General features: G+C 38.5%; 3 protein-coding genes across 5 annotated transcripts in view; 1 reads left to right on the forward strand and 2 right to left on the reverse strand.

The window, feature by feature from the left end:
* LOC143155026 (tumor protein D54) lies at window positions 1-25,552 on the reverse strand. 3 transcript variants are annotated; one of them, XM_076327246.1, is made up of 6 exons: window positions 25,340-25,552; window positions 7,689-7,816; window positions 6,857-7,005; window positions 6,012-6,071; window positions 4,622-4,784; window positions 1-1,877 (listed from the first exon to the last, which is right to left on the reverse strand). In XM_076327246.1, the coding sequence occupies exons 1-6, from the start codon at window positions 25,356-25,358 to the stop codon at window positions 1,740-1,742; spliced, it is 657 nt and encodes a 218-aa protein (XP_076183361.1). In that variant the 5' UTR covers window positions 25,359-25,552; the 3' UTR covers window positions 1-1,739. The 3 variants fall into 3 exon arrangements, with proteins under 3 accessions (XP_076183361.1, XP_076183371.1, XP_076183380.1); XM_076327256.1 differs by lacking the exon at window positions 25,340-25,552 and adding an exon at window positions 24,404-24,699; XM_076327265.1 differs by lacking the exon at window positions 6,012-6,071 and having other exon boundaries at window positions 25,340-25,547.
* The window catches only part of LOC143151594 (uncharacterized), a 188,655-nt gene that overhangs the window by 143,012 nt on the left and 19,701 nt on the right, over window positions 1-25,942 (forward strand). The gene's annotated exons all lie outside the window — the stretch shown is intronic.
* On the reverse strand, window positions 14,418-15,014 carry LOC143153902 (uncharacterized). The gene has a single exon (XM_076325543.1). It carries the CDS (start codon window positions 15,012-15,014, stop codon window positions 14,418-14,420), a length of 597 nt encoding a protein of 198 aa, XP_076181658.1.

Here is a 25,942-nt window from a genome sequence, read left to right on the forward strand (position 1 = left end):
TGACATTTCTTAAAATAATTTATTCACCAATATGAACATGTAGATTGTGTAGCAGGTCGTCGATGACGATTATGAGCGCAGGATCGACACATTTTCTAGGAGTTAAGTCGAGTTTGAGTGACACATAGCTTCTTAAACGCTTGGTCGCGACGTGTACACAGCTTGTAAGATAAATATATACCAGAGATTCGTGTGTTTATACGTGTGTTCGTGTAGTGTCTTAAACATTACGAAAAGTAACCGCGCTCCCAGTCACCGAGCATCCGTGCCACGTTAATTTCGTTTACAGAGCTCAGGAAAAAATATTTCTCGCTTTTTCTTCTTTCTTTCTTTTTCTTTTTTTCATCATTTTTTTTTTTTTTGGTCGATTCGCGATCAGAACGCGGGGTTTATCGTAAATTTCAATATTTAAAATAAAGTTACACTCATCCTCTTTACGAACATCGCGCGGATAAACGTTTCTCAATTTTACACCACGGTTTGTCAATGAAGAAACTTAATCACCGTGGAACAACGTGAAGTTAAACAATTGAATTAGTCGCCGCCGATAAGGCTGTTAACGCTTCCGAACCAATTCGTCAACAATCGCACGAGTGCAGCAATCCTTTTAACGATTTCTAACGCAACTCTATCAACACACGAATGAACATTACCAAATTGAGAACGAGGATCGATCAACACCGACCGCCCGTGTAAATGAATTCCAACGTCTCTAAAAATATTCTCGCACGGATGCAAATTATCATTAAAGGAATCGGGATAGAAATCGATGCTCTTGTATCACACAGAACGGATAGTATTGTCGAAGCACGAGTCTTATCGAAGAATACCGAGAGAGTTTTATAGAAATATGTGGAGGTATCGCGTTTTGACATGGGATATCGATATTCCTAGAGGGAACTGTTCGAGAGAAAAACGCCACCAGTAAGTATCTATGAAAAGCGTGCGCCTACTTTCATGAATTCATGGTGCGAAAACAGGTTGCAACGCAAAAACATTAAGGTACGTATCAACGATATATTATCATGCGTTATAAAAATTGCTATAGTGCAAATAAGTTCGATAAAATAAAGGATTAATCGCCATCTTCTTGGGTAACATGACACTCCGATTGAGAATGCAATTTCTTTTCTCGATGTCAACGAAACGAAACGTACGCGAAAAAAAAAAAAGAAAAAACACCAAAAATTATCGTTAACTCTGCGCGAAACGTGAACCTAACGGAGAATCCTGCACCTCTGGAGTGAACGGAAAAAATGAAAGAGACTCGGCTGAACGAAGTCGAGGAAAATGATTCTCCTGCGTTGTCCGAGACGTTCGACGACAATTCGAAAGATCAGCTCGATAAACAAAATGCTACGAACAACGTCGTATTAACGAACCCGCTGCGATACACGAAGATAGAGAGAAGCTAATATTGCGTTATAATTCAATTTTAACAGCATCCGATGTCCCACGAGCTAACATTCGACGACACGGATTCGTTTAAAGTCGTGCCGCAGAGCACGACGAACCGAGTCTCGCGAAGCCGAACCTCGAAGCGTGTCCCCGTGACTCTTTTATCCCGGCCGATTTTAATATACAATCGATTGTACACGAATATCGCTTAGCCCTGATTATAGCAATGCAGTAGAAAGTGATAGTAGTAGCATAGAGCGATACACTGGCATCGCAAGACCGACGCGTCAGCATGTTACGCAGAGAAGAGGCAGAAATCGATGTGGATTCAAGAGCCAGCTCTAAGAGAGGAGCTTGTCTTCGGGAATGGTCGGGCTGGTTGCTGCTGGTGCCGCGGATGCACGTCTCGCGGACTCGGATTCTCGAAGAACGTCGTTGAAGCTCTGCATCGAACTGGATCTTGAAGGCACGACTTTTGTCTGAAAGTAATAAACGATTTTTTAGCGTGATGTTAAATAAAAAAAACCACTAATGTACACAGGGTGTCCGGCAAGGCGACCATTTTATGTAAGAAATGTAACTTCCGAGCGTATCGTGTAAATTACAAATATTCAACGACCGTTAAATCGATGTACCTGATAATCGATTATTATTATTATTATTATTATTATTCGTGTTTTAAATTCAAAATTTACTTTTGCAAGCTAACTAATAATCTGTAGCGCGTAGACAAGATGCGTGTTGTAACATTAACATTCGAAACGTGCGTAAACATTAATAACAATCGCGGTTTGAAATAAAGATTCATTGGAATCGTTGGTCTTCACAGATTTCGCAATATTTTGATTTATATTTATCATAATTATTACCAAACGTAATCGGACTATAGTTTTAATAATTATCAACAATATCTTAGTACGAATAATGGCTTACAAGCCACCAGTTTGTTGAAGTATTTGGTTAGATCGAACAAAGGCCATCGAAGTGACCTTCTAGGGGGGTATAAATAGATCCGCCGGTTGTCGAAAGTTTCATTCCCTTGGGAACTTCCGAGGCGGACGGACCTCTCCATGCAGTACATCTGGACAACCACGGATACACGTTGACCACTTTACTTCTTGGTAACCAATACTGACCGCCATTCTCAAATTTTTTTTTCTGTTTACTTCATTTATTTCTTTTTGTTCCGACATATCTGTACCTATTCTTTGATTCTAATTTGTACTTGTTTTTCCATGTTTATTTTTTCTGTTACCGCTCGAATGTAATTAACCATTAACTTACATATACTGTGTTAATTTTTCGATCGTATCTCGACTTGTTTAATATTAATTACAAATGTAATTTGGCTAGCTTAGCTCAACATATCAGAAAACGAAGAACGAAGAGTGAAGAACGAAGAGGACAGCTTCGTCGCATTCCCCGCGGGATCGTTAGCTTTAAGTTTAGACTAAGTTAGTTTTAAGGCCAATATGTACGAACATTTATACTCTGCCGAGCAATTATCCAGTCTTTAGCTTATTTTTGCTCGCTTCCACGTTTCACAGTCCGGTCACCTCTGCTTGTTGCATAAGCAAGTGACCGGCCGTGTAGCTGGTCCGAACGGTCAGTTGCCGCCTCTTCTGGTGCGCCCGCTTCCAGAGAGAACATGCTGTGAACATAGGGGTAGGTGTCTTCACACCTCCCCTGTGAGAGCCACTTATTCCAGGATAAGACCCTCTCTTTGTCAATCTTCGTGAGTCAGGTCCACGCTTAGCGTGTGCTCCTGACGCGAAGTTGAGAGAAACGGGGCACTCCTCTAGGGGAGTGGAGGGGTCGCGCATTTCCTCTTCAATCGGGCCCACTGAGAGGAAACGGGACCGACCTAGTAGGACCAACTACACGGTTCGCGTCGCGTCTTTCCCAATTTTGTCTCATTTTCTCCATGAATGTAATTGCTCGGCAGAACTAAACCAGGAGATCGAAGGAACTTTGATTCCTTCCATCTCCTCGGTTTAGTAATTTCGTTTGTATTGCGTGTCGAGGGAGATCGATGGAACTTCGATTCCATCTATGTCCCTCTGGGTCTCCACTCGCAGCAACCTCCACGTGGTGAGACCTGGTAATCGGTAATACTCGCGACGTACAGTAATTCTTCGTCGCGGGTAGTACCGAGATAATTGGCTACGAATTTAGAACAGTTTCTTGAAATATAAAGCAAACTTACATTCTGACAAATTTGTTAAGACTACATGGAACTCTGAATATTCGTACAAAATGCAATGATATGTAATCGATATATTTCAATAAATTCAATGTTTGGAACATGAACTTTGCTTTTACTTGCTCTCCTTGTATACGATCTTAAATCATAAGACAAAGAAAGGAACATTAAATTTCAAATTGTTATTTGTAAGACACTTGAGCAATATCAAAGAGTAAACGGACTTGGAAAAGTTTCAGTATGATCTCAGGGTAGCTGTAACTTAGAGAATGTTCCAAATTTCATGTAATCTGATAATAAAGTAGTCCATGTTCCATTTGTCTTCACACCTCTATAATGTTTCAAGTTCCACCTGTTCTCGCACCAAGCTGTGAGAATGATCGGAACTTATTGTTAGAACATTTTCTATGGCTGTTCGTTTAGATAAAGCGTGGAGTAATTTCTGAAACTATTTGTTTTAATTTTCCTGAAAATATAATTTGTTTTAATTTTTACCGCTGAAAGCGCTGCAATCTTACTTGATACTGAATCGATAACGCTGGACGTGACACGAAAATAGTAAAGAAGCTCTAGACCCCTTATTCACGGTGTAGAAAGTTTCATTGAACCTGTCTGAATGTCTGGTTTACCTTATACCATGTCTATAGACCTGGTGAATATCGTAGAAAAGTTTCTCGACTACCTTGCGGGACACCCTGCATAGTAAGCTGCTTTAGTTTAGTCGGCGGAGCATTCAAAACCACGCGCACCGAATCTCTATGAAAGCACCGTACGAAGTACTTGTTAAACGGAGATACGAGAAATCATAAGACTCTCTTTCACTGGTTTCTTCTTTCGGTGTAAAACCCGGTGGTATCGAAAATAATCTTTCCGCGTAAGGAAACCAACCCTTTCTTTGCTCGTGCCTTCGAGTTATCGATCAATTATTTCTCGCGACACGTATTCCGGGAACGTCCACTGTGCAACTTTAAACGAAACCTCGCTCCGTTGTCGGTCCAACCTAAATTATAAGGTAACTACCTTCATGTTTTCGTAAGCAGATCCGACTCGTTCCTCCAACGAACGAAAACTATCGGAATTACGCATTTGGCCCAGCTTCATGGACAGTCCGCTTCCAAAACCGCCGAGGATGCTGGTCGTCTTCTCAGCCGTGGTCTTGAACACGGACTCTGTCTTCTGGAATCTACGTGAGAAGGAAACGATGAACATTTATTTTTACGCGGAACCTGTCCCGTCCGAGCGAAGGGTCCGTGGTCGCTGATGGTTCGCTTTAGTACTCGAGAATGACTTAAAGCCGATGATACCGCACCATGCATTTACTCGCAAGCTGAAACCCTCGCGCGGTGATGGGACTGATTCCATATCGATACCATCGACGTCGAATATCGCGTCGAGTCGAATCGTTCGAAAATTAAAAAATTACTTCCAATCCGGAGCACCAATAGGAAGCGTCTCTTTGTCAAATTTTTCATTATCGATAATAGCTTCTTCGAACTTGTCGGATTTATTTACATATAAACACTGAAAAAACCTCTTTTTAACAAAAAAAAACGTTAACTTACCAAAGAAGCTTCTAGCACCTGATTTTCAAATTAAATTCTACCAATCCGAATAAAAGTACGAATATAGCTACAGCTGGGCTTAGAAAAAGAAAAATACTGTGAAATATTTCTCGAGATCGATCAAGAGCATCTATAACGTCCAAAATTGTTAAAAAATAGTCATATGTACGCTGTACCGAGCGCAACGGATTAATCACGAGTCGAAACGAACTAGGACAACCGCGTTGATGGATCGCGGGAGCAAAGTCACGTCTACGCGACACCGGCCGGTAACTATCGGCCGACCGGTCACGTATACGGGAAAACGATCTATCAAAGTGTTTAATACCAAGTGCTTTGAGAGTTCGATACCTTACAAAACTTCCTATTAAGCAGCCGGTTGGTATCGGGTTACTTAACACCATTAACGCGTAATCGTATCAGTCCCATCACTACCCTAACGGATTAATTACAGCATCCGGCGCGTTCAGTGGGTATTACGTAAAGCTTACGTTTCTACGATTACTTTGCGCAAGCGGCTCACACGAAATGCGTGTTATCGCGCCTCGTGATCGATTTGTATCGGTTTTCTATCGGTGGCGACTAATCGCCTCGGCGATCGTCGGCGTTCGCCGACGCGCGCGTATTTTTACAGCGTGTTATCGGCACAAGCAACGTCGATGTTAACGAGATAATTCGAGCAAACGAGAAACCATGGACGCGGTGAAAGCCACACGATCCAAAATTTCACTCTGTGCGATCCGCCGTGAGAAAACTTCGCGTGCGGGGTTTCGTCCGATCAACGATCGTTAATCGTTTACGGAGGAAATGTTGGATCCAACGGATAACGGTATTGTTTATGTACTTACAAAGTGTTCTCGGAGACTGCCTTGGTGAACTGACCGAGTTTCTCCCCGACGTTCTGATAACTGAATGAGAACCCAACCGAAAGTCAAAGAAAAGTGTTCTACGTGTCTGAAGGGCAAAAGTAGCAGAAAATAAACGAAATGGGATACGGAGGGGATCGGTAACCGTCACCATACCCGTTCTTATAACGAAAACGATGAACGTGGAGGACGTGTTCTGTGCACGCGTTCCGTTTCGCGAATTTTCAACGACCTCGGCACGTTGTTTCGTACAACGACGCTCGTTGTCGCTAGAACGATTCTCGTCCGAGGTCCGGAAGAAAAATACAAAAAGAAATCAAAAGGGTTCTGCGAAATGTTCGGCTAGCAACGTCTTAGCAACGTCTACTTACGTTACAGAGAAAATGGGAACGCTCGGTCGTAAAAGTAAATTGATTATAGACCGGCGAGGAAACTAGCAACCTCGATGTCTCTGTAGCGGCAAGAAGCTTTTCCAACTGTAGTTCTAACCGCTCGATTATTCGCGCGTGGCATTCGTAACTATACACGGAGCCTCGGCGCGTGAACGGTGTGTCGCGAACAGAAATTGGAAACGGCTCGTTAGATCGTTAATTAATGAGAACAATTGGCTCGTTCGACGCTAGACGAGTTAACGCGACGTAAAGTTCTCGTTCGACGAGCTCGCGGGGAATCGATGCTGAAAATTCTGTTCGTGAAAGCACCGGTGACACCGTACAGAGACTCCGTTCGTGCAAAATGAGGGTGAAAGATCGATCGATAGATAGATGGATAGACAGACAGATAGATAGATAGAAGTGCGTGCTTTCGATGGCCGGGTAAAAACGTACACTTGGCTCTCCTTAACGTTTTTCAACCCCTGATTCATGTCGTCGGTGATCTCCTTCCACATGCTGATGCCCAGTTTCCTCTTCAGCTCCTGAGAGACTCTGATCTTATTCGCCAGCACGTGCCTCAGGGTCTGTATCTCTTCTTCCACCTGCGACACGTGGATTCTTCAACTTCATCGAAATTCAAGCGACGTTCTTACGATCTTAACGCGAATTTAACCCGAGGATTGGAATTCTGGGCAATTATATTGCTCGATACGCGCTCGTTAATGCTGGACGATTGATTCACAGCGTTTGAAAATATATTTGTAGGTGTAAAAGATACATCCATCGTTCGGATGTAAAACAGTATTTAAAATGTAAGGACAACATCTTGTACCATGGTCACATTAATTGTGGAATATGAATTTTAGGTAGAGTAAACGAACAAAAAGAGCAAACGCGAGAAAAAAGGAAGTTTTTGAATTTTTGTTGCATTTGAGGGTCTTGAGGATCAATATCTAAGAAGCACTTTTTAGATAAAACCAACTGAAATACGAGGTCAAATGAAACAATTCTTCGCAATGAAAAATAATTTCCATAGGGATCGTTCTTGTCGAAAGTGAATATAGAAACATAGAAATACAGAACTTCAATGCACATTGTTCCTCGCGATAAAAAATTGTTCGCAAAGTAAATCTTGTCTGAGGAACTTGTTACTCGAAAAGCGGAAACCTCGTACTTGTCTGGCCGCGAAGGCGGATACAAATCACGGAGTTACGGGAAAAGTCATATTTCATGATTTCAGCTGTCTGGTGTTTTCAGCGGAAAGATAAAGCACTTTTGTACGTACTTTGGCCAGTTCCGCGCTCCATTCGGCTTTCTGGCGATCTTGTTCCTCCAAAGTAAGTCCTTGCAACTCGTTCACGACGGTATCCGACGATGGCGAGATATACCCCGACGAGTGAAGTGCATCTTCTCCTGCAAGGTAAGAAATGACTTAGAAGAAAAAAAATACACACGCACACCCGCAACGGGACAGAAATTCGATTCGTACTTCGAACGGAATCGATCGAGACGACGAGATACGATTCAAAGCGAATTAAATTCTTGTTTTAGTGTATTAATTCGTTTCAAAATCGAATAACGCGGAAATAGAATTGTAAAAATACGATGCATTGCAGAGGAGAAACAATGATTAAGAAAAATGTGATGCAACGAGTAAAAGAAACGTGGACAGCTGGAAAATTTCATTTATGCTATTTATTTATTCATTGGGACTTGCTCCTCGATATATGTACATGTATAATTGTATATACGATAGATAAAAGAAAAAATTCAACAAGATGTAGTAGGTTGTTCAATAAGTTGTGTCGTTCGATAAATTTTATTGAACAGTATAGTACTAGGTTACTCAATAAGATTGTGTCGTTTGATGAAACTTATTGAACAGTACTGTTCAATGTAATACTGCCTACTCAATAAAATTTCTTGAACAGTACTGTTCAATGTAATACTGCATACTCAATAAAATTTCTTGAACAGTATTGTTCAATGTAATACTGCATACTCAATAAAACTTATTGAACAGTATTGTTCAATGTAATACTGCTTACTCAATAAAATTTCTTGAACAGTATTGTTCAATGTAATACTGCATACTCAATAAAACTTATTGAACAGTATTGTTCAATGTAATACTGCCTACTCAATAAAATTTCTTGAACAGTACTGTTCAATGTAATACTGCATACTCAATCAAATTTCTTGAGTAGTACTGTTCAATGTAATACTGCCTACTCAATAAAATTTCTTGAACAGTACTGTTCAATGTAATACTGCCTACTCAATAAAATTTCTTGAACAGTACTATTCAATGTAATACTGCATACTCAATAAAACTTATTGAACAGTATTGTTCAATGTAATACTGCCTACTCAATAAAATTTCTTGAACAGTACTGTTCAATGTAATACTGCATACTCAATAAAATTTCTTGAACAGTACTATTCAATGTAATACTGTATACTCGATAAAACATATTGAACAGTACTGTTCAATGTAATACTGCCTACTCAATAAAATTTCTTGAACAGTACTGTTCAAAGTAATACTGCATACTCAATAAAATTTCTTGAACAGTACTGTTCAATGTAATACTACATACTCAATAAAATTTCTTGAACAGTACTGGTCAACGTAATGCTGCATACTCGATAAAACTTATTGAACAATACTGTTCAATAAGTTTGATCAAACGATAAAACAACTTATTACACCGTAATGAAAAATCAAACCGGTTCGATTTATTATTTATCAATGATTCTTTCACTATCGCTGTCGCTTCACCGAGTTTATCATTACTCACGCGAAACTGGAAGTTCTGTAAACATAATGGAAAAACTTGCAGGTTTATCGACGATATGTGGCCTGGAAATTACGCAAGCCATTTCGATAGAATTACGATAGATCGTTACGAACTGACGGAGAGAGATCATTGTCGTTTTCTCGATCGTATTACATTTAGTCATGGCTACCAGCTCAGATCACAGGAACCGATATCTTTTTATACGAGTTCTTTCCAATTTTTATTATTTTACGCCAGTATGATCGTTTTCCGACGTAAAATGAAATAACGATGAATATTAATGTTTCTGGTATAAAAACCGAATTTTTCTGAAACGGATTGTACTTTGCACGGTCGTCATCCGTGCATTTACTCTACGGTGGATGATTTATTTCATATTGCTCTTTTTAAGTAAGTATATTTTATATTAGCAAAAATGTTAAATCTACATAATCTTGACCAGTTTATACGATCATGAAGTAGTTTTTTATCTATTTTTACTTGGAAAATCAGTGATATCATGAACAGTTTACAAGTTTTATAAACTAATAAACAATAGCAATGTCAACGCCTGTATCTAATAAAATTTATATCAGTTTAATTCGGATTTTAAACGTACAGCACGCAATAATTCCTCGCTTCAGTTATTCGTTATTTTCAACTAATTTTATGGAGTTCTTGTGGTCGTAAAAGTAATAATTTTTATTTCTATATAAATCATTCGCTCGCCACTGAAAATACGAGAATCTTATTATAATATCAGAGTTTGTTTTTGTATAAAACCATGATCACTTTAAAAAGAAAAGATGAAAAATATCCAGGCGTTAGAAGATTCTATCGATTATTGGTTATAATGAAACTCGTTTTAGAAGCAGCTGGCATTTCTTCATAAATGGCTGTACTAAAAATAAGTTTTCAATTTTAGTAAAGAAAAAAAGAAGAAAGGAGTGAATAGTTCGAATACTTTTTTGTTTGGAAAATAACATTTGAAAACTTGTAAAGTAAAATTTTCTAATTAAAAACCATCGCGCTGTAATACAAATAATTTCATTAGGAAATACTCCACATTTTGCGCGAACAACGAAAATAGAAAGCCATTTTAGAAAGTGACACTTTCTTCTATTACCTCTGAAAAGTTACACTCGATACAGAAATATTTTTTTCATATCCTTTGTGCAATATCTACTACTGAAAAAAATACAATTATTAAAAATAAAATAAAACGGAATAAAAAGATCGTTACATTATTACGTTGTAATACACGTAATATTAAAAGCACACAATTGTTAAAAATTTATCTTTTCACGAACTCTAAAATGTTTTACTTAAGTCTGCAAGGTAAGTGCACTTCACAGGTGCATTTCCAGTTCCTGTAAGCGAGTACGAACCTCGTTTCCTGTATTTTCGAATTAAAATTACTAATTCGTAAGGAAAATAAATCTTTCGAATTCTAAGATTCGAACTTCTTTCTCTTTTGCAAAAAGGAAAAATGCATGCGAAGTGAAAGTAAGAGAGGGCACAACATTCGTAAAATAAAGCCGGAACCACCGTTCGTCAAGACGAAATCTTTGTCTGGAATATTTACACGAACACTTGTATACCACGTATATCATCGTACAACGTAGCTGTCTAAATGTAAAAGAAGGAACTACGGTATGCGGTTAACTGCATCTGCTTCTTTCTCTTACGAACGATTAAGAACAAAGTTTCATCCGCTGGCCTCTCATCCCCGTCTAAACGTATGAATATCCTGGATATCGCTAATTTACCGACAGCGGAAACTTTCACGAATTCAGTGAAGCGTGACGGACTTGCGAACATTAAGAACATTTCGATCGAGGGCGTGCAAAGGAATTTAAATTCGACGAAAACTTTCAACGATAAACGTTTGAACGATCGAGAGTTCATATACGATCCAAAGAACACGACGTAGACGAAAAAAAAAAAAAAAAGAAAAGTGACGAGTCGATCTACGATGCTGCACCACTTTCGAGATCGAGACTCGTACGTTCAACGCGCGCCACGTGCGGAAATCACGCGGTCCCGTTTGTTAAGTACACTCGCTGAACGCCCATGGGCGTTCACCGCACGAGATGCGTTAATTGCTCGAGCGTTTAATTGGAAACTTTCGAGCAGATACCATAAATTTTGTAACGTTAATTTTCACATCGGTTTCATCCATAATTTATGTTGCAACATCGTACAAGTTCGATATCTAAAATTGCTCGTTTCTCGTAATTATTTAACGATTGTAAACGGTCGTTACGGCTTATCCTTCTTGTAATTATCGAAAGTTTTCTTCCACGACCGATATGAATATTTAACCGTATTTAAGAAATACAGTCTGCATTAAATATATTTACTTTTTCGTACGATATCTAATACCAAATAATACGAATGCAACATTTACGACGTGAAACTATCGAATGCTCACTTAGTCGTGTCAGTTTTATCCACTTTTTATTGTTTACGAACGATTTGATCTTCTAATTTAGAATGTTCGCAATTATATGCAACGTAACAGGCGTTATCGATGTTCATAGGAACGTTAAATTTATTTTGCAACAAAATAAAGATTGTAGTTGAAGTTGAACGTGTGCAACCATGCTGTCGCAGTCTATAAGCAGTCTACTCTATGAATAGCTGACTCGCCAGACGCAGACTAATCAACGCTAATGTCGATACTGGATATAAATAGAGACATAGTACATATGAAATGTTAGTTCAAAATGACCTGCCAAGCGTGCTGGAAAAAAATTGACCGGTATGTCACGGGACACCCTGTATAATGTAGCTTCCGAGTATCGTTGCGCACCGCTATTTGGTAAAAGCGACACCGTAGAACACTGATACAGTTCTCACTTTCATATTTCGCAACGCCGCCCTACTTATGGTTCTTTGTATGCCGGGTTCAATTCGCGATTCGCTGAAGAATGTCTGACAATGCGAGAAACGATGATTCAACTCCATCGCCACAAAACTATTACTTTATCTTTCAGAAAATCTTTGAAGCTATTCGAACATTCTATATGTATTCGAATATTACGAATACACTTCGAGTATTCGAATATTTTATATGTATTCGAATATTACGAATACACTTCGAATATTCGAACATTTTATATGTATTCGAATATTACGAATACAATTCGAATATTCGTACATTTTATATGTATTCGAATATTCGAACCTTTTATAGGTATTCGAATATTACGAATACACTTCGAGTATTTGAACATTCTATAGGTATTCGAATATTACGAATACACTTCGAGTATTCGAACATTCTATAGGTATTCGAATATTACGAATACACTTCGAGTATTTGAACATTCTATAGGTATTCGAATATTACGAATACACTTCGAGTATTCGAACATTCTATAGGTATTCGAACATTCTATAGGTATTCGAATATTACGAATACACTTCGAGTATTCGAATATTTTATATGTATTCGAATATTACGAATACACTTCGAGTATTCGAACATTCTATAGGTATTCGAATATTACGAATACACTTCGAATATTCGAACATTTTATATGTATTCGAATATTACGAATACACTTCGAATATTCGTACATTTTATATGTATTCGAATATTACGAATACACTTCGAATATTCGAACATTTTATATATATTCCAATATTACGAATACACTTCGAATATTCGAACATTTTATATGTATTCGAATATTACGAATACACTTCGAGTATTCGAACATTTTATAGGTATTCGAATATTACGAATACACTTCGAATATTCGAACATTTTATATATATTCGAATATTCGAATACCATGACTCGAATACACGAGTATTCAAATGTCATTGTTTTCGAATATTTGAGTAGTATTCGTATATCATATTATTTCTTATTTGAATATTATCATTCAAATAAGAAAGTACGTTCATACTTGCATTAAGCCTGAGACTATTTGTCGAATCACAGAATCTGCTCACATACCTGGAATATCCAAATACTTGATATCGAGGTATTTGAATTATATTTACCGAATATTTGAATCCCACTAACTTACTATTCGAATACAGAAAACTTCGAGCAGTAATCACAGCTCTACTCTCAAACAAAAGGTTCGTGATAACATGCGAAACAGCACTGGGGCAATAAATCTGAGGGAGGAAGTTAATTTAAATAAAAATTTCAGCCAGGTGGAAACGTCGGATGCAAATGAATCGCGTGACCGTCGTTTATCTAAACACCATCTAAATAAGTACTTCTTTATAAGTATCGCAATTATGTACCTCTGATTGTCCCCGAAGTACAGCACAACCGAGATAAATCTGGTTCTACGTGCAAGAGTGAGTCGAAAATGCGAGATAAAATTTTTTCTCTGCGTGACTTCGTTCTCGAAAATACAGCGAACCATACGCGCGAATGTGCAACAATTATACAAAGAATCGACTGGAAGAGCCGAGTCGAAAACGTTTTATAATAAAACACTCGAAGCGACTAAAGATTCAAGGAATGTTTCCATTAACGCGAACAATTAATTTTTATCAGATACAAAATGAATTCTCTCGAGAATCAAGCGATGTAAAAAAATTCTTTTCTACATTTTAGAATCACTTCCTTTCGAATTGTACCGCTCATTGCGGGGCTTTCTGTGCACGTCTGTAAATTTATCGATGAAAAGTTTACAAAGTTTCGATTCTCAAAAGTAACTCTCGAGCACGTACAATATCTACTTACTCTCAATGCGGTGTTCGCTAGAGATTCTTACTCTCGTTAGTGACTCTCAATTGGTTAAGTAGCGCAACGATTTATCCATTGTGAAATAATAAAATACGATAAGTATAATCCGAACAAGCACAATTCGTTTCGTACGAAAGTTTCGATCCCAAATCTGAATTCTCTTCGGTGCGCAAAAAAATGATCTTGTACAACTACATTAATACACACTATGAATCTAGAATGGAGGATTGATATTATTTTTCATATTAGTCATCCAAATATTGCAAATATTTACGTATACTGCACAACTACTTATATATAAATCCAGGTACAATCCATAGTTTCCATAGACCGATATATATTAAATTATTCTAAAAGTCATTTCGTTTCGAAGAATATACAATTTAATAAAATGTTTATACACTCTAAAAAAATCGTGTTTCATTTTCATAAAAAAAAAAAAAGAAACTTAACGACTTTCCGAACAACCTAATAAATATACTCATTGCACAGAGAACCAAAATTTAAAGATCGTTCACATCGAACGATGCTCGTTCGAACTAAATTTATAATAATTTTCCTTCTCAGTACGAGTAACTTGTACTGCTATAAACGTAATCGAAATCGAAAGTAGGACCGGACTTTCCCGTATCCCCGTATTACATTGTGCACCTTTTACCAATTCGAGGAATTTCTTGTAATTCTGGCTGTTGCTGATCCTGGCCAGGTAAGGCTTGGAGAAGTCCTGGAATATCACGCGTACGGATCTCTTTTTTTTACGACCGTGGCTGGTCTCGGCGTCCTCGTCGTCCGGCGTGAAGAACTGCGTCTCCACGGATAGATTCGCGTCGTCCACGACGATCTCGTCGATCTCGCCGTTCGAGTCGCGCCAACAATGAACGACGATCTCGTCCGCGTCGTCGCTTAGCTCGTCGATGTCGTCGAAGCTCGGCGTCGCTGTCAGATTCGAATAATAAACGTCCTCCTCGTATTCCAGGGACTCGAACTCGTGCTCGTTCTCGCTCGGACAATCCTCCTCGCCGTGTTCCTGGCACACTCGCGACCTCGAGCTCTGTTTCAACGAGGCCAATCGATCCTCCACGTTATCCTTGCCCTGTTGAACGTCCGGCATGTCGGTTTTCATGCTACGAATCGATGTTTCGTACGAGTCACCAGCTCCACCGACACTCGACGGATCGAAAACGCCCTCGATGTTTCCCAATCGGAAGTTTTCCCCAGATCTTAACCGATCCTCGTCCGATGGTACCTCATCGCTCACGGATCGTCGTTCGCAGCATCCTATTTTCGACGTCGCAGGCTTGACGAGGAAACGTTACCCATCGCGCAGGAATCGTCTTGCTGTTTTGTTTACCGGTTCTTATACCCTACTTTCTTCCTCGTGCGCCCGTAGAAACGAGTTTCGTCGTGGAAACCACTCGCGCGAACGCTTCGCCAGCCGAGTCGAGAGTAACTGCGGACCTCGAACGTTGATCCAAGGATCTCTCGCTCGAAAACGGCCCCTTTGTCGAGAACACTCTTTTCACTTTTGCGGAGGATACTTGTGGTTTCTGGAGGTACTCCGCGTAAATAAACAAACCGTGTCGGAGCTACCGATCGTCGCGATGGATCGAGAGAAGAGATATCGAGAGAAGAGATTCGAACGGGGAATCGATTTTTGCAGAGAGAGAGAGAGAGTGAGAGAGAGAGAGAAAGAGAGACGATCGAGGAGGAATCGCGACGATTCTCGGGGACGAACGATCTAGCTAACCACGTGCACCGATCGCCGCGTGCAGACGACGATCACAGCTGGCGCGATCGTTCTTCGTATTCCTAAGGTGGGTAGATCTCCCCGAGATTACGATCCTGACCGGTAGCGGCGCTAGCGTCGCACCGCCACGTATCCAACAAGGAAAGAAATTACGAAGGTTGTTCGTTACACCTTAGCGAAGAAGGTGAAAGGGGAAGGGGCCATTATGGTCCCCACTCTACTCTATTTTGTTCGGTTCTTCTTTGGTCGAATATTGAATAAATTGTAATATCGGCTTGAACCGAAAGTCCTCGCTTTTTATTCTTACGAATTTTTTTACTTGTGGAATAATTCATGGAAAATAAACGAAACGAATTTTAGGTTTGAAACACTTCTCGATCTCATCTTCAGATTTCTAATAGAACAAATATTATGGAGTATATAGAAGAAAGTTCTCGCTTTTCGTTTTTAAGAATTTCCTTACTTGTGGAATAATTAATGGAAAATAAACGAAACGAATTTTATGTTTGAAATACTTCTCGATCTCATCTTCAGATTTCTGACGGAACAAATATTACGGAGTATATGAATTTAACTTAGCAAAAAATAATTAATTAATAAATTGTAAATTTTCATTAGCCAAGTAGTATTGTCCGCCACCTACCGTCAAATTTGTTAATTTCCGATTTATAGAAATTTTTTTTACTTTGAATTACAAGGTATTTATAGAGTATCGTTTCCAATGCAGAAACGCGGTCCCGGTAAAAGTGAATATCATTTGTTTGTAAATCTCGAGCGCAGAAATTTTCTTGTTTCTTCGCTGGGGGTACGCGAGCGTTTCACCGACATTCGATGTAACCACTCGCCAGCCGCGCCCGAGTTGACTCGGGTCCACGATCGAGTGAAACTGTGCTCAGTGACTAAAATAATGAAAAGTGGAATGAGAGGAGAAATATCGAATTTGGAGCAGAAGTTTCTAAATACGTTTTAATAGCTGCCCTTGAATGCTTGAAAAGTGAAATAAGAGAACGTTGTGTTTTTCAGAGCGACAACTCGAGAAAAATCGACAGAGAAGTATTTAATATTAACGTGTAAGCAGAATATATAATTAATATCCAAAAGTATCATCTCTCGACGATTAACTTTACATTCGTTGACACGACAACCGCTCGTGGATACATCAGAGGCTGATTCACGCGCGCGAGCATTCTCGAAATCGATTCTCTCGTAAAGGAACACAGTTACGCAAAAATGGTTACCTCGTGTGTTTTTCAACGTAGAATGCTCGATCGCACCGACTCGTTGGCGAACTAATCGAACAAAAAACCAGGGATCCGTTTCCGCGATCGCGTGGTCTGTTTTTCTGGCAAGATTTTCGCGTTCAGGGGGCAACAATATCGTCAAATGGTACCGTGCGTTCGTAAATCTCTGGTAATGACTTCCTCTTTCTGCTTTCGCGTCACGCAACATCGCGCAAAGCGGTACGACTTTGACTCGTAATGGAAGGTGAAACGAGAGGCACGGTATTCGAGTATGAAAAAAAAGAATCTTTGCCCGATTGTACAACGCGATACCACGAGCACACGGATCTTAATATTACCGTGACCGTCGAATGGTTCAAAGCGTGTTCCACGGCAGACGAAAAGGAGATTTATGGCTGGCAAAAACTGGATTAAGAGTGAAGAAAGAACAAAAAAAAAAAAAAAAAAGAAAAAAAAAGAATGAATAACCACCCGTGCCTACGAAGCATTTCGTTGGATGAGGATGACGGAACGGAATTCTCGATGGTTCGTTGACCTCGACGATGGTCTAAGTTTCCTCTTTCAATATAAAAGTTCGAGGGAAAAGAAGCATCAACATCTGCCCACGCTATTTTAATCGCACGAAATAATTAACGATAGGTGAAAGCGAAATGCTTATATAAATAATTGGGAAAGTCGTGTCGGAACATTAGAGGGACGTTTGAAAAATTTGGTACATGAAACTAACTAGGAATACTCGTCGAGTACTTTTGTGTTCGAATACTCGAACACTCGAGTGATTCGGCGAATGTTGTGAGTATTCGAATACCGATCGAATACTCGAGTACTCACGAGATCGTGTATTTGAGTATTCGTAGTATTCGAATAACGTGGGTTGACCAGTACTCTCACGGTAAGTACACGAGTACTTTCTTATTCGAATAATGGTATTCGAGTAACGAATTTCAAATTTCTTCTAGCAGTTTACAGACAATGTGACAAGATTTTCTTCGCGTTGATGTAAACAATGTATCGAGATCGATGGTAAGTGTCATCTTTCTATATCGCTACACATCTCGTACCGAAGTTTGATTGGACGAAACATACGTAGAACCGGTTCATCGGCTTTTGGTTCGATGCAGTTCTAAATACGGGCCTAGCAGGGTAACAGGAACTTCAAGGTTAACGGCTAGTTGTCGTAATCAACCACGGATCAAGTGACCAATCGTTGGGAAATGTGGGAGTTAAAAATTCCTTCGCCACTTCGCAATCCTTTGATTAACTCGTTGCAGACACTGGCTCGCAAATTTCAAGTAAATCGACTTTCACGTTTCACCTGGTACAATTTACATCAATAATTTCAACGCTTAAATAGAACAAAGTTACCTTAATTGGTATAAAGTGACATTCGATGAACCGTTACAACGAAAATTTAAATTCAACCCTCCCAAAAACGATCGAAAAGTTTATTCTACACTTTCGATTAAATTTTACATTTAGAAACCAGCCTTTTACGATTGTTGCTCGACTCCAGCCGAGTTTTGATAAACCGTGACAACGAAAATTTAAATTCAACCCTTCTAAAATCAATAGAAAAGTTTATTCTATATTTTCGATTAAGTTTTAGACCTAGAAACTAGTTCTTTTATGTTTGTTGCTCGACTCCAGTCGAGCTTCGATAAACCGTGACAACGAAAATTTAAATTCAACCCTTCTAAAAACAATAGAAAAGTTTATTCTATATTTTCGATTAGGTTTTAGATCTAGAAACTAGCTCTGTTATGATTGTTGTTCGACTCCAGTCGAGCTTCGACCGTGACAACGAAAATTTAAATTCAACCCTTCCAAAAATAATAGAAAAGTTTATTCTATACTTTCGATTAAGTTTTAGACCTAGAAACTAGTTCTTTTATGTTTGTTGCTCGACTCCAGCCGAGTTTTGATAAACCATGACAACGAAAATTTAAATTCAACCCTTCCAAAAACAATCGAAAAGTTTATTCTACACTTTCGATGAAGTTTTACATCTGGAAACCGAGCCTTTTACGATTGTTGCTCGACTCCAGCCGTATTCCTTTCGTTGCGATAAATCTCGCTGCATTGCTGAAATTTTTTCAACCACATGTTATAAGATCTCGAGGCGGTGAATCAGATCGCGCACCTTGCGTTCCAAGTCTCTCAAAGCACGCGATGTCAGAATTGCAAGGCGGGTCTACCGCAAGTTCAAGTAAAGATCGATAAAAGTGTCGTGCTAAGCATTCGCCGAGCTAACAGTTTACAGCTAAAGCTAGCGGCTAGTGCACCGACGGGTATAAAATTTCACTTTGTTAAACCTCGATACGATTATTTTCTAACGAACTGCATGAATTTCGCTTAACCCGGTCTAAGAACATTTTCTACGTAGAAACCATTACGCGCACGGTGCGTATCCGATTATGAAAATATCGGATCACCCTGCGAGCGATGCACTTTTCCCGCGGATGGGGCAAATAAAATTACGAAACCATCCATTTTATGCGAACAAACACTTTCCTTTAACGGTACGCCATACGTTAACGCGTGTAATATTAATCTTTTGTTCGTTTCAAGGAATTAGAATGTTATACTGAACGAGTTCCGGCGATAAAGAAAAAAGAACAGCTATGCAACTGTGGCCACGGAAAGAATGCTTTAAGTGCACGGACAGATTATCGGTAGTATAAGTTACTGCTGAAGATAATTTCGGACGAGTAGAATAAAATACCATGAAATATCCAGTGAGATGTGTTTCAAGAATAAATATTTTAAAAAATTGTTACTAATGATATACGTATAAAAATTGAAAATTATGAGGTAACTATCATTATTCATGAATCGATTTTGATAAAAATTGTATCAGCCCTTGAGATGAGAATATTTAAAATTTAAATATAGTTTCCCTTTTTGTAATAGTCAAAACATGAACAAAGTTTCTGAAATTATGTTTTTCCGTAAAAAAAATTCCAAAATTTGTTTCAATTGCGATACTTCCCTTCGTTGTAAGTTTGAAAGTATACAATGCTTTGAAATTCCAATGATTAATATTTATTTTTATCGCACTTTTAACCAATTAAAGTAATTAAATTGTCAAAATAATTGTTTTCCTGCCAGACGACTAACACGTAACTTTTATCCATCTATAATTATGTTAGATAACACAATTGGGTAAAAATGCGTAATCTACGCGAAATAATTAGCGTTTTGTTAAAAATGGCGGGTATTAAATTATAAAATTTGAAATTCCTGTTGTAAAAACTGACATACCATCCATGGATAAGCGTTAACACGTTTAAACCTCGAGATATGATGCAATCTTTATGTACACGTTAGTAAAGAGGAAGTCGCTGAAACGTGTGTACTTGGAAATTTATGCTTCGTGAAAAGAAATCTTACAGTTTTGAGTTACAGTCACTCACACAAGTCTACTTACATTAATTCAATTATCACGCTATATAGTATGTAACACTTATAAGTGGATCAGTACCCTGCGTGCGGCGAACGCCCATTGGCGTTCGGCGAACATGCTCGATAAACGAGAGTGCAATATGTCCGCACGTGACAACTGTCCGTCAAGGATAGGACTAATATACTATGAAAAGTTCAAATAAATCAAGAATACACATCGTGAAACTATTTATTAATCTATCGATGGGAACAATTTCGCAAACTTCGATGTGTGATACGTTTATCGAAATATTTCCATCTAGAACAATAAATTCGATATCAGCGAGATTATCAACTTCCTGTATTTTCAATGATATCGCAAACGTACAGTACGTAGAATTTTATGATTCATTGTGTACCTCACAAGAGAATCGTTCATTTTTAAAATTCTACCACGATTGCAACCACATCCTGCATTCATTGTCCGATTGCACCCAATACATGTAAGCAATAAAACTGATGTTAGCCAGACAAAGGAATGCTTAGTTTATTAGTATGTGAAAGGAGACGGAAGACGAGATATTGAAAACGGAACCCGAGTTGTACATTTGTCGCTGGCAGAACAAGCTTCCTTCGTCGTTAATTAATTTCCAGTAGTGAAAAAAAAAAAAGAAAATAATAATTCCTCGTTCTATCGTTCATTCACTAATTAATTGTTATAAAAATAAATTGTCAGACTTTCCGGAACGTATATTAATTGCCCAACTATTCGATGCGTAACAATTATTAAAAGAAATGAAAAAAATCGAATTAATTTCTCTCAAAAATATTCACCTAAATTAATTTCACTCCCGAAGAGATCCAAATAATACGAACGAACCGTCGAGTTCTTTTCCTTACGTCCACTGTTAATTTTGTTCCTAAAAAAATTTATCAATTTTTTATTTTTTTCGACACATTATCGACCGCACGAAGATACGAGGCTCGATTAATTGGATTCAGGGCAAAAAAAAAAAATCAAAACTGTCTACGTTATCAAGTGTATTAAGATTAATCGTCTTATCAACAATATTAACCGCAACTGTGCAAACGATATTTATAGTCAGCCGTCAAAACTACGCCGTTACTTTGACCACCTGGAATTAAATGGTGGTTCACGGTCTAACGAATGCAGGCATATTTGCGCATCCGCGTGAAACTGACTGTGAACTCCACAGTCTTCGACTTATCGTCGGAAACTCCGAGCAAGAATTAACCACGCGGACTGGATTCATCGAATATCGATTCAAACAGGACGAGGAGGAAATTCGTGCAAATTACACGCACTTCGACCGGACAAATTTTGGAGAATTGTTCGCGACGATCTCGTGTGGATACGAGCCGACAATTATTCTTGACAATGGTTTCAATAAAGACTTTGAAACAATTACGATGGAACGTAGATTATGAACTTGCGAATGTTAACTTTCACTTACCTCCATTATACAGTCACGAAACAAGCGTTCGTGAGCGTATTGTTTTTGTCGGTAAGAGAATAGATTGAATCCAAATTAAAATGATCGATCGCGATGAGTAAGCAGGATTGAACGCGTAATTAAATCTTAAAATCGAATATCGTTTGCGAGATGAAACAATGAATTTACAGTCTACGAATAAAATTGTAGTAAAAATAATCGGTAATAATGTATTCGTATAATAGTGATAATATATAAACGTTGAGATCGAGTGTAACGATCGATGATTAATAATAAACAGTTTAATTTTTTGTCAAGTATTGGAAAGCATACCTTGAGAACGATTAGTTTGTAATAATGCATACGTGTAGTTTCTTGCGTGATAATTTAGAACTTGAATATTTTAAATTGGATTAAAATACTTACTAAGATAAGAAGACCGATTGAGTACAAATCATGACATTGTACGGCGTCAAACCACTATACATAAACACAGAATAATCGTTTACATTGAGAGTAATATATACGTATCGACCGAGGTAAAGTTTCAAAGTCCTGTTTCTTAAAACCGTGGTAATACGTGACACACTGTACTCGAACGACTTGACCTCGAAAGTGAAAAGATATTTACAAACTAAAATCTGCACACCTAAATTCTAATTTCGGAGAATTGAAAATGTCGAAATACCCAAATTTCACGAAATTATAATTCTAAAGTACTTTCGATTCTAAAATTCGAAAATACGCTCGATAAATAATTGCATTACATCGTAGTCACTTTGTTTCGTCTTTCTGTAGCAATTTTGCAAAATGTATTCAATTCGATGATAAATATCTCTTATTCCTCCCAAGAAACGATAAACAAAAATTTGAAAAGAGAATTCGTACATAATTCCAAAAATTAACAATAAATTTACCTATTTGTTTGTAAAGTTTGTATCGCCTCGTAACGGTCCCTCGTAAGTTACAAATTGTTTCAAATCTCCGCAGTGGCCTCCGCGAGAAATTTCGGCAACGTTGCTGCGACGACCAAGATGCCAAATACGGATGTCTGTATCGACCATTTTTTGCTGGTTGATATAACGTTGCAACCAGAACGACCGCGGGTCGCGATTTCCGTGAACACGATACTCGCGGATAGCTTTTGAGACTTTCTCTTTGGGATTGTCTATTAGGTACAAATTATGCGAACTGGTTCGAACCGAGATAACCGATGAGTCATTTTGCCAATGGTGCACGATCACGTTCGTGACTTAAAGCTATAAAGATCGGTATCCGGTTTTCAGACCGATTCCGCGGCAGGTTGTTCTTTCGGTAAATCCGTCGGCGATACTTCCTCCTTATTAATCATTGGCGAAAGATCCTTTCGTGACGATAGAAAATATTTGCAATGAAAATAATGATACGGCTACTGTCGACGAAGCAGGAAGACGTTACGCGCAAACGGGGACCCGAACGAATGAAAGAAAAAAACACGTGGCCGTAGGAAAAGCCGAGAAGACTCGTAACTGTTTGACGCGGACCGTAAAAATAGGATTGGTCAAAATCGAGAATTTCAGTTACGTGAATTTTTCTTTCCTTGGGGAGTTTCCAATCGTTTGCTGTATTTTTTTTTTCTCGTTTCTAGAATATTTACAAAAGATATCCGAAAGTTAAATATTTGATCTTGGAAAAAACTGTTCGCACCGGGGACGGTGAATTCCAGTCTCGTTTCGTCTAGTTGCTTTTATGTTAACAACTTTATGCTCGGAAATAGTTGCGGTATTCTCGTAACTTGAAGTAGTGGCGTAATTTTAGTACTTTAATATCTATTCTCTGGAACTGTACAACTTCTAATGATTCTACGCGTTGCACCACGGTAAACATGAAATCGTTATTTACCGTGAAGTGTACCTATTGCTTCAAAAGAGATGTAAACATTGTTTATTTTATTGGTGGAAATTGATTTCAAAGCGAACAAGCATGTGTTTCTTATAAATATTGAGATTAGGTTTCTTTCGAGTAGCTAATTTTGGCACTGTCCGGTAATAAGAGGAACATAATATTTACGTTCTTTTTTGTTAACTTTTCGCTGAAATTACTACTTTCCATATTCATACTTTTTAAAACACACTGTACAGGAACGACTCTATATCTCCGAGCCGCTAAATATATTCATGAAATTCAAGAAATACTTAAAACAAAAATTATAAACAGCGGTTCTTGTCGGGTTTTAATGGGTATTAATTTTTTTCGTTATAAAAAGAAATAACGCGCGACGAAAATTATTCTTTCACTTACATAAACTGGCTTGTTTCTCAAGCTAGCTATCGATAAATTATGCAATTTGCGTATCGTCACCGTATTCGCGTCAATTCGCTTTAAAATATCGTAGAAAAAAGTACATGTACAGTTCAAATTAAAAGAGATAAAATTATCTCAATTTTGCGTGACCGAGGACCATGACTTTTAAGTTTTTTTCGTTTAAACCTCGTTTAAAACTAACGTATCTTTATATGGTAATTTTTTTAATACTCGAAGCAATATGTAACACAGCCGTAATCTATTTCCAGGTGTACAACGAAATACTCGGATATCTATTTTCACGATAAAATGATACGGACGCCAAGCATGGATTCGAATGTCACTGCATGTATACGATACGAGCACACATACCAATATCGGAGACGACCTTTACCTATCATCATTTTAGAATCGTTCTTTTCCAGCCACTTGCCACACACAAAATGCAATTTTTCGTTCCGGACACTGTCGCACGTATTTCGTTAAACAATACGGATCAAAATTTTTTTTCAGGTTATAAAATATTTTAACACGAGGATCGAATATGTTTCCCGAGTTACGAAAACTTCACTCTGCTCTAATTTTCCATCATCTTTATAACGTATCACCGTAACACATCCGCATATTGAACAAATAGTTGTTAAACTACTTGTACGAAAACGAACCACACCCTTACGCCGAAACGTTACGTTAAAAATAGTGTGTCTCAAACGAAGACTGAGCAAATTCTAATTACGTTAATGTAATTAACGTCAGCCATGAGACAGGAATAACACGCCGGCAAACTATGTGATATATTTGTACGTACAATTGGAGAGGTTAGGACAACAATGATTCAAACTCTGTACACATTAAACTTGGTCGTGTAGTGGCGCAATTACAATTGTCGACGTTATAACGTCGCAAATATTTGTTTCGCTTCGCGTAAACGGAAAACAGAAGCTGGCAACGTAAGTCGGTACCTGATACGAGAATTTCGAATGAAATGCGAAAGCACGTCGTCCTAAATGACTATCGAAATTTAACACGATAAGAAGTAATCGCGATTATCGTGCAGGATCGATCGTGCCTAGTTTCGAGCGATAAGTGGAACGAAAGGAACGATTTCAAAAGCCGTTTGAAACGCGAACGGTCGTAAAAAAAAATCAGCATACAGGTTAAAACGCGTTCGCCTCGAGTTAGGTGTCATTGATCCTGTTCCCCGTATATTTTTCCTGTTCCCTTGAACCAGGAACGCGTTTCAATGGAGCACGCTGTCACGTCAAAAATATGGGATACATTGCTGCAGAAATAAGAACCGCAACGGTAATAATAGCGTCAACGGTCTCACCTGTTGGTACGTTGCTCATTTCGCCGAATCGATGCGCCTAGGTCGATGTTCCCTTTCGCTCACACACAATCCACCACTTACGAATAATCAGCGAAATAATAATACGCACACGTTTTTCCGCGAGAACTTTCGAAACGGGTACTGTGACGTGTTCACCGCTACCGAACCGAGATCGATTCCTTCCGAATCGCTTCTGAGGAACAGCACGGCGGCCATATTGAAAACACTCGGCGCGTGACGCCATCGCGCGGCCAACGTAGAACTAATATCCGCGCAAAGTTCCCTTTGAATTTATGGCGGCATCGAAAGTTTCCATCGTGTTCGTCCGACTCGATTAAAAAACGTAAGAACGCGCGAAAGTACTTAACGCCGTAACCACTCGTGGAGTTACATTACCATTGATCGAAATATAGCGAAGTTACACTTATCTATATTTATAATGTTAACACGAAGAAGGAAAGCAGCAGTTTCTCTTTATAAATTCATGTTCGAAATATAGCGAAGGTTACACTGATCTACGTGTATAGTATCGTTACGAAGAAAGAAAGCAGCAAATGTTTTTCTTTATAACATTTATTTCTACTAACTATATGTCTATGTACA

The sequence above is a fragment of the Ptiloglossa arizonensis genome, chromosome 1, assembly GCF_051014685.1.
Source record: "Ptiloglossa arizonensis isolate GNS036 chromosome 1, iyPtiAriz1_principal, whole genome shotgun sequence".
Classification (NCBI taxonomy): domain Eukaryota; kingdom Metazoa; phylum Arthropoda; class Insecta; order Hymenoptera; family Colletidae; genus Ptiloglossa; species Ptiloglossa arizonensis.

Bases quoted from the DNA above. Each gene is read 5' to 3' on its own strand.
- LOC143153902 (XM_076325543.1), bottom strand. From the start codon at position 15,014: ATGCCGGACGTTCAACAGGGCAAGGATAACGTGGAGGATCGATTGGCC.
- LOC143155026 (XM_076327246.1), bottom strand. The intron at 7,006-7,688 runs GTACGTACAAAA...CACGTGTCGCAG, and splicing joins GGAGCGCGGAACTGGCCAAA to GTGGAAGAAGAGATACAGAC. The intron at 6,072-6,856 runs GTACGTTTTTAC...GTTCTCATTCAG, and splicing joins AACGTTAAGGAGAGCCAAGT to TTATCAGAACGTCGGGGAGA.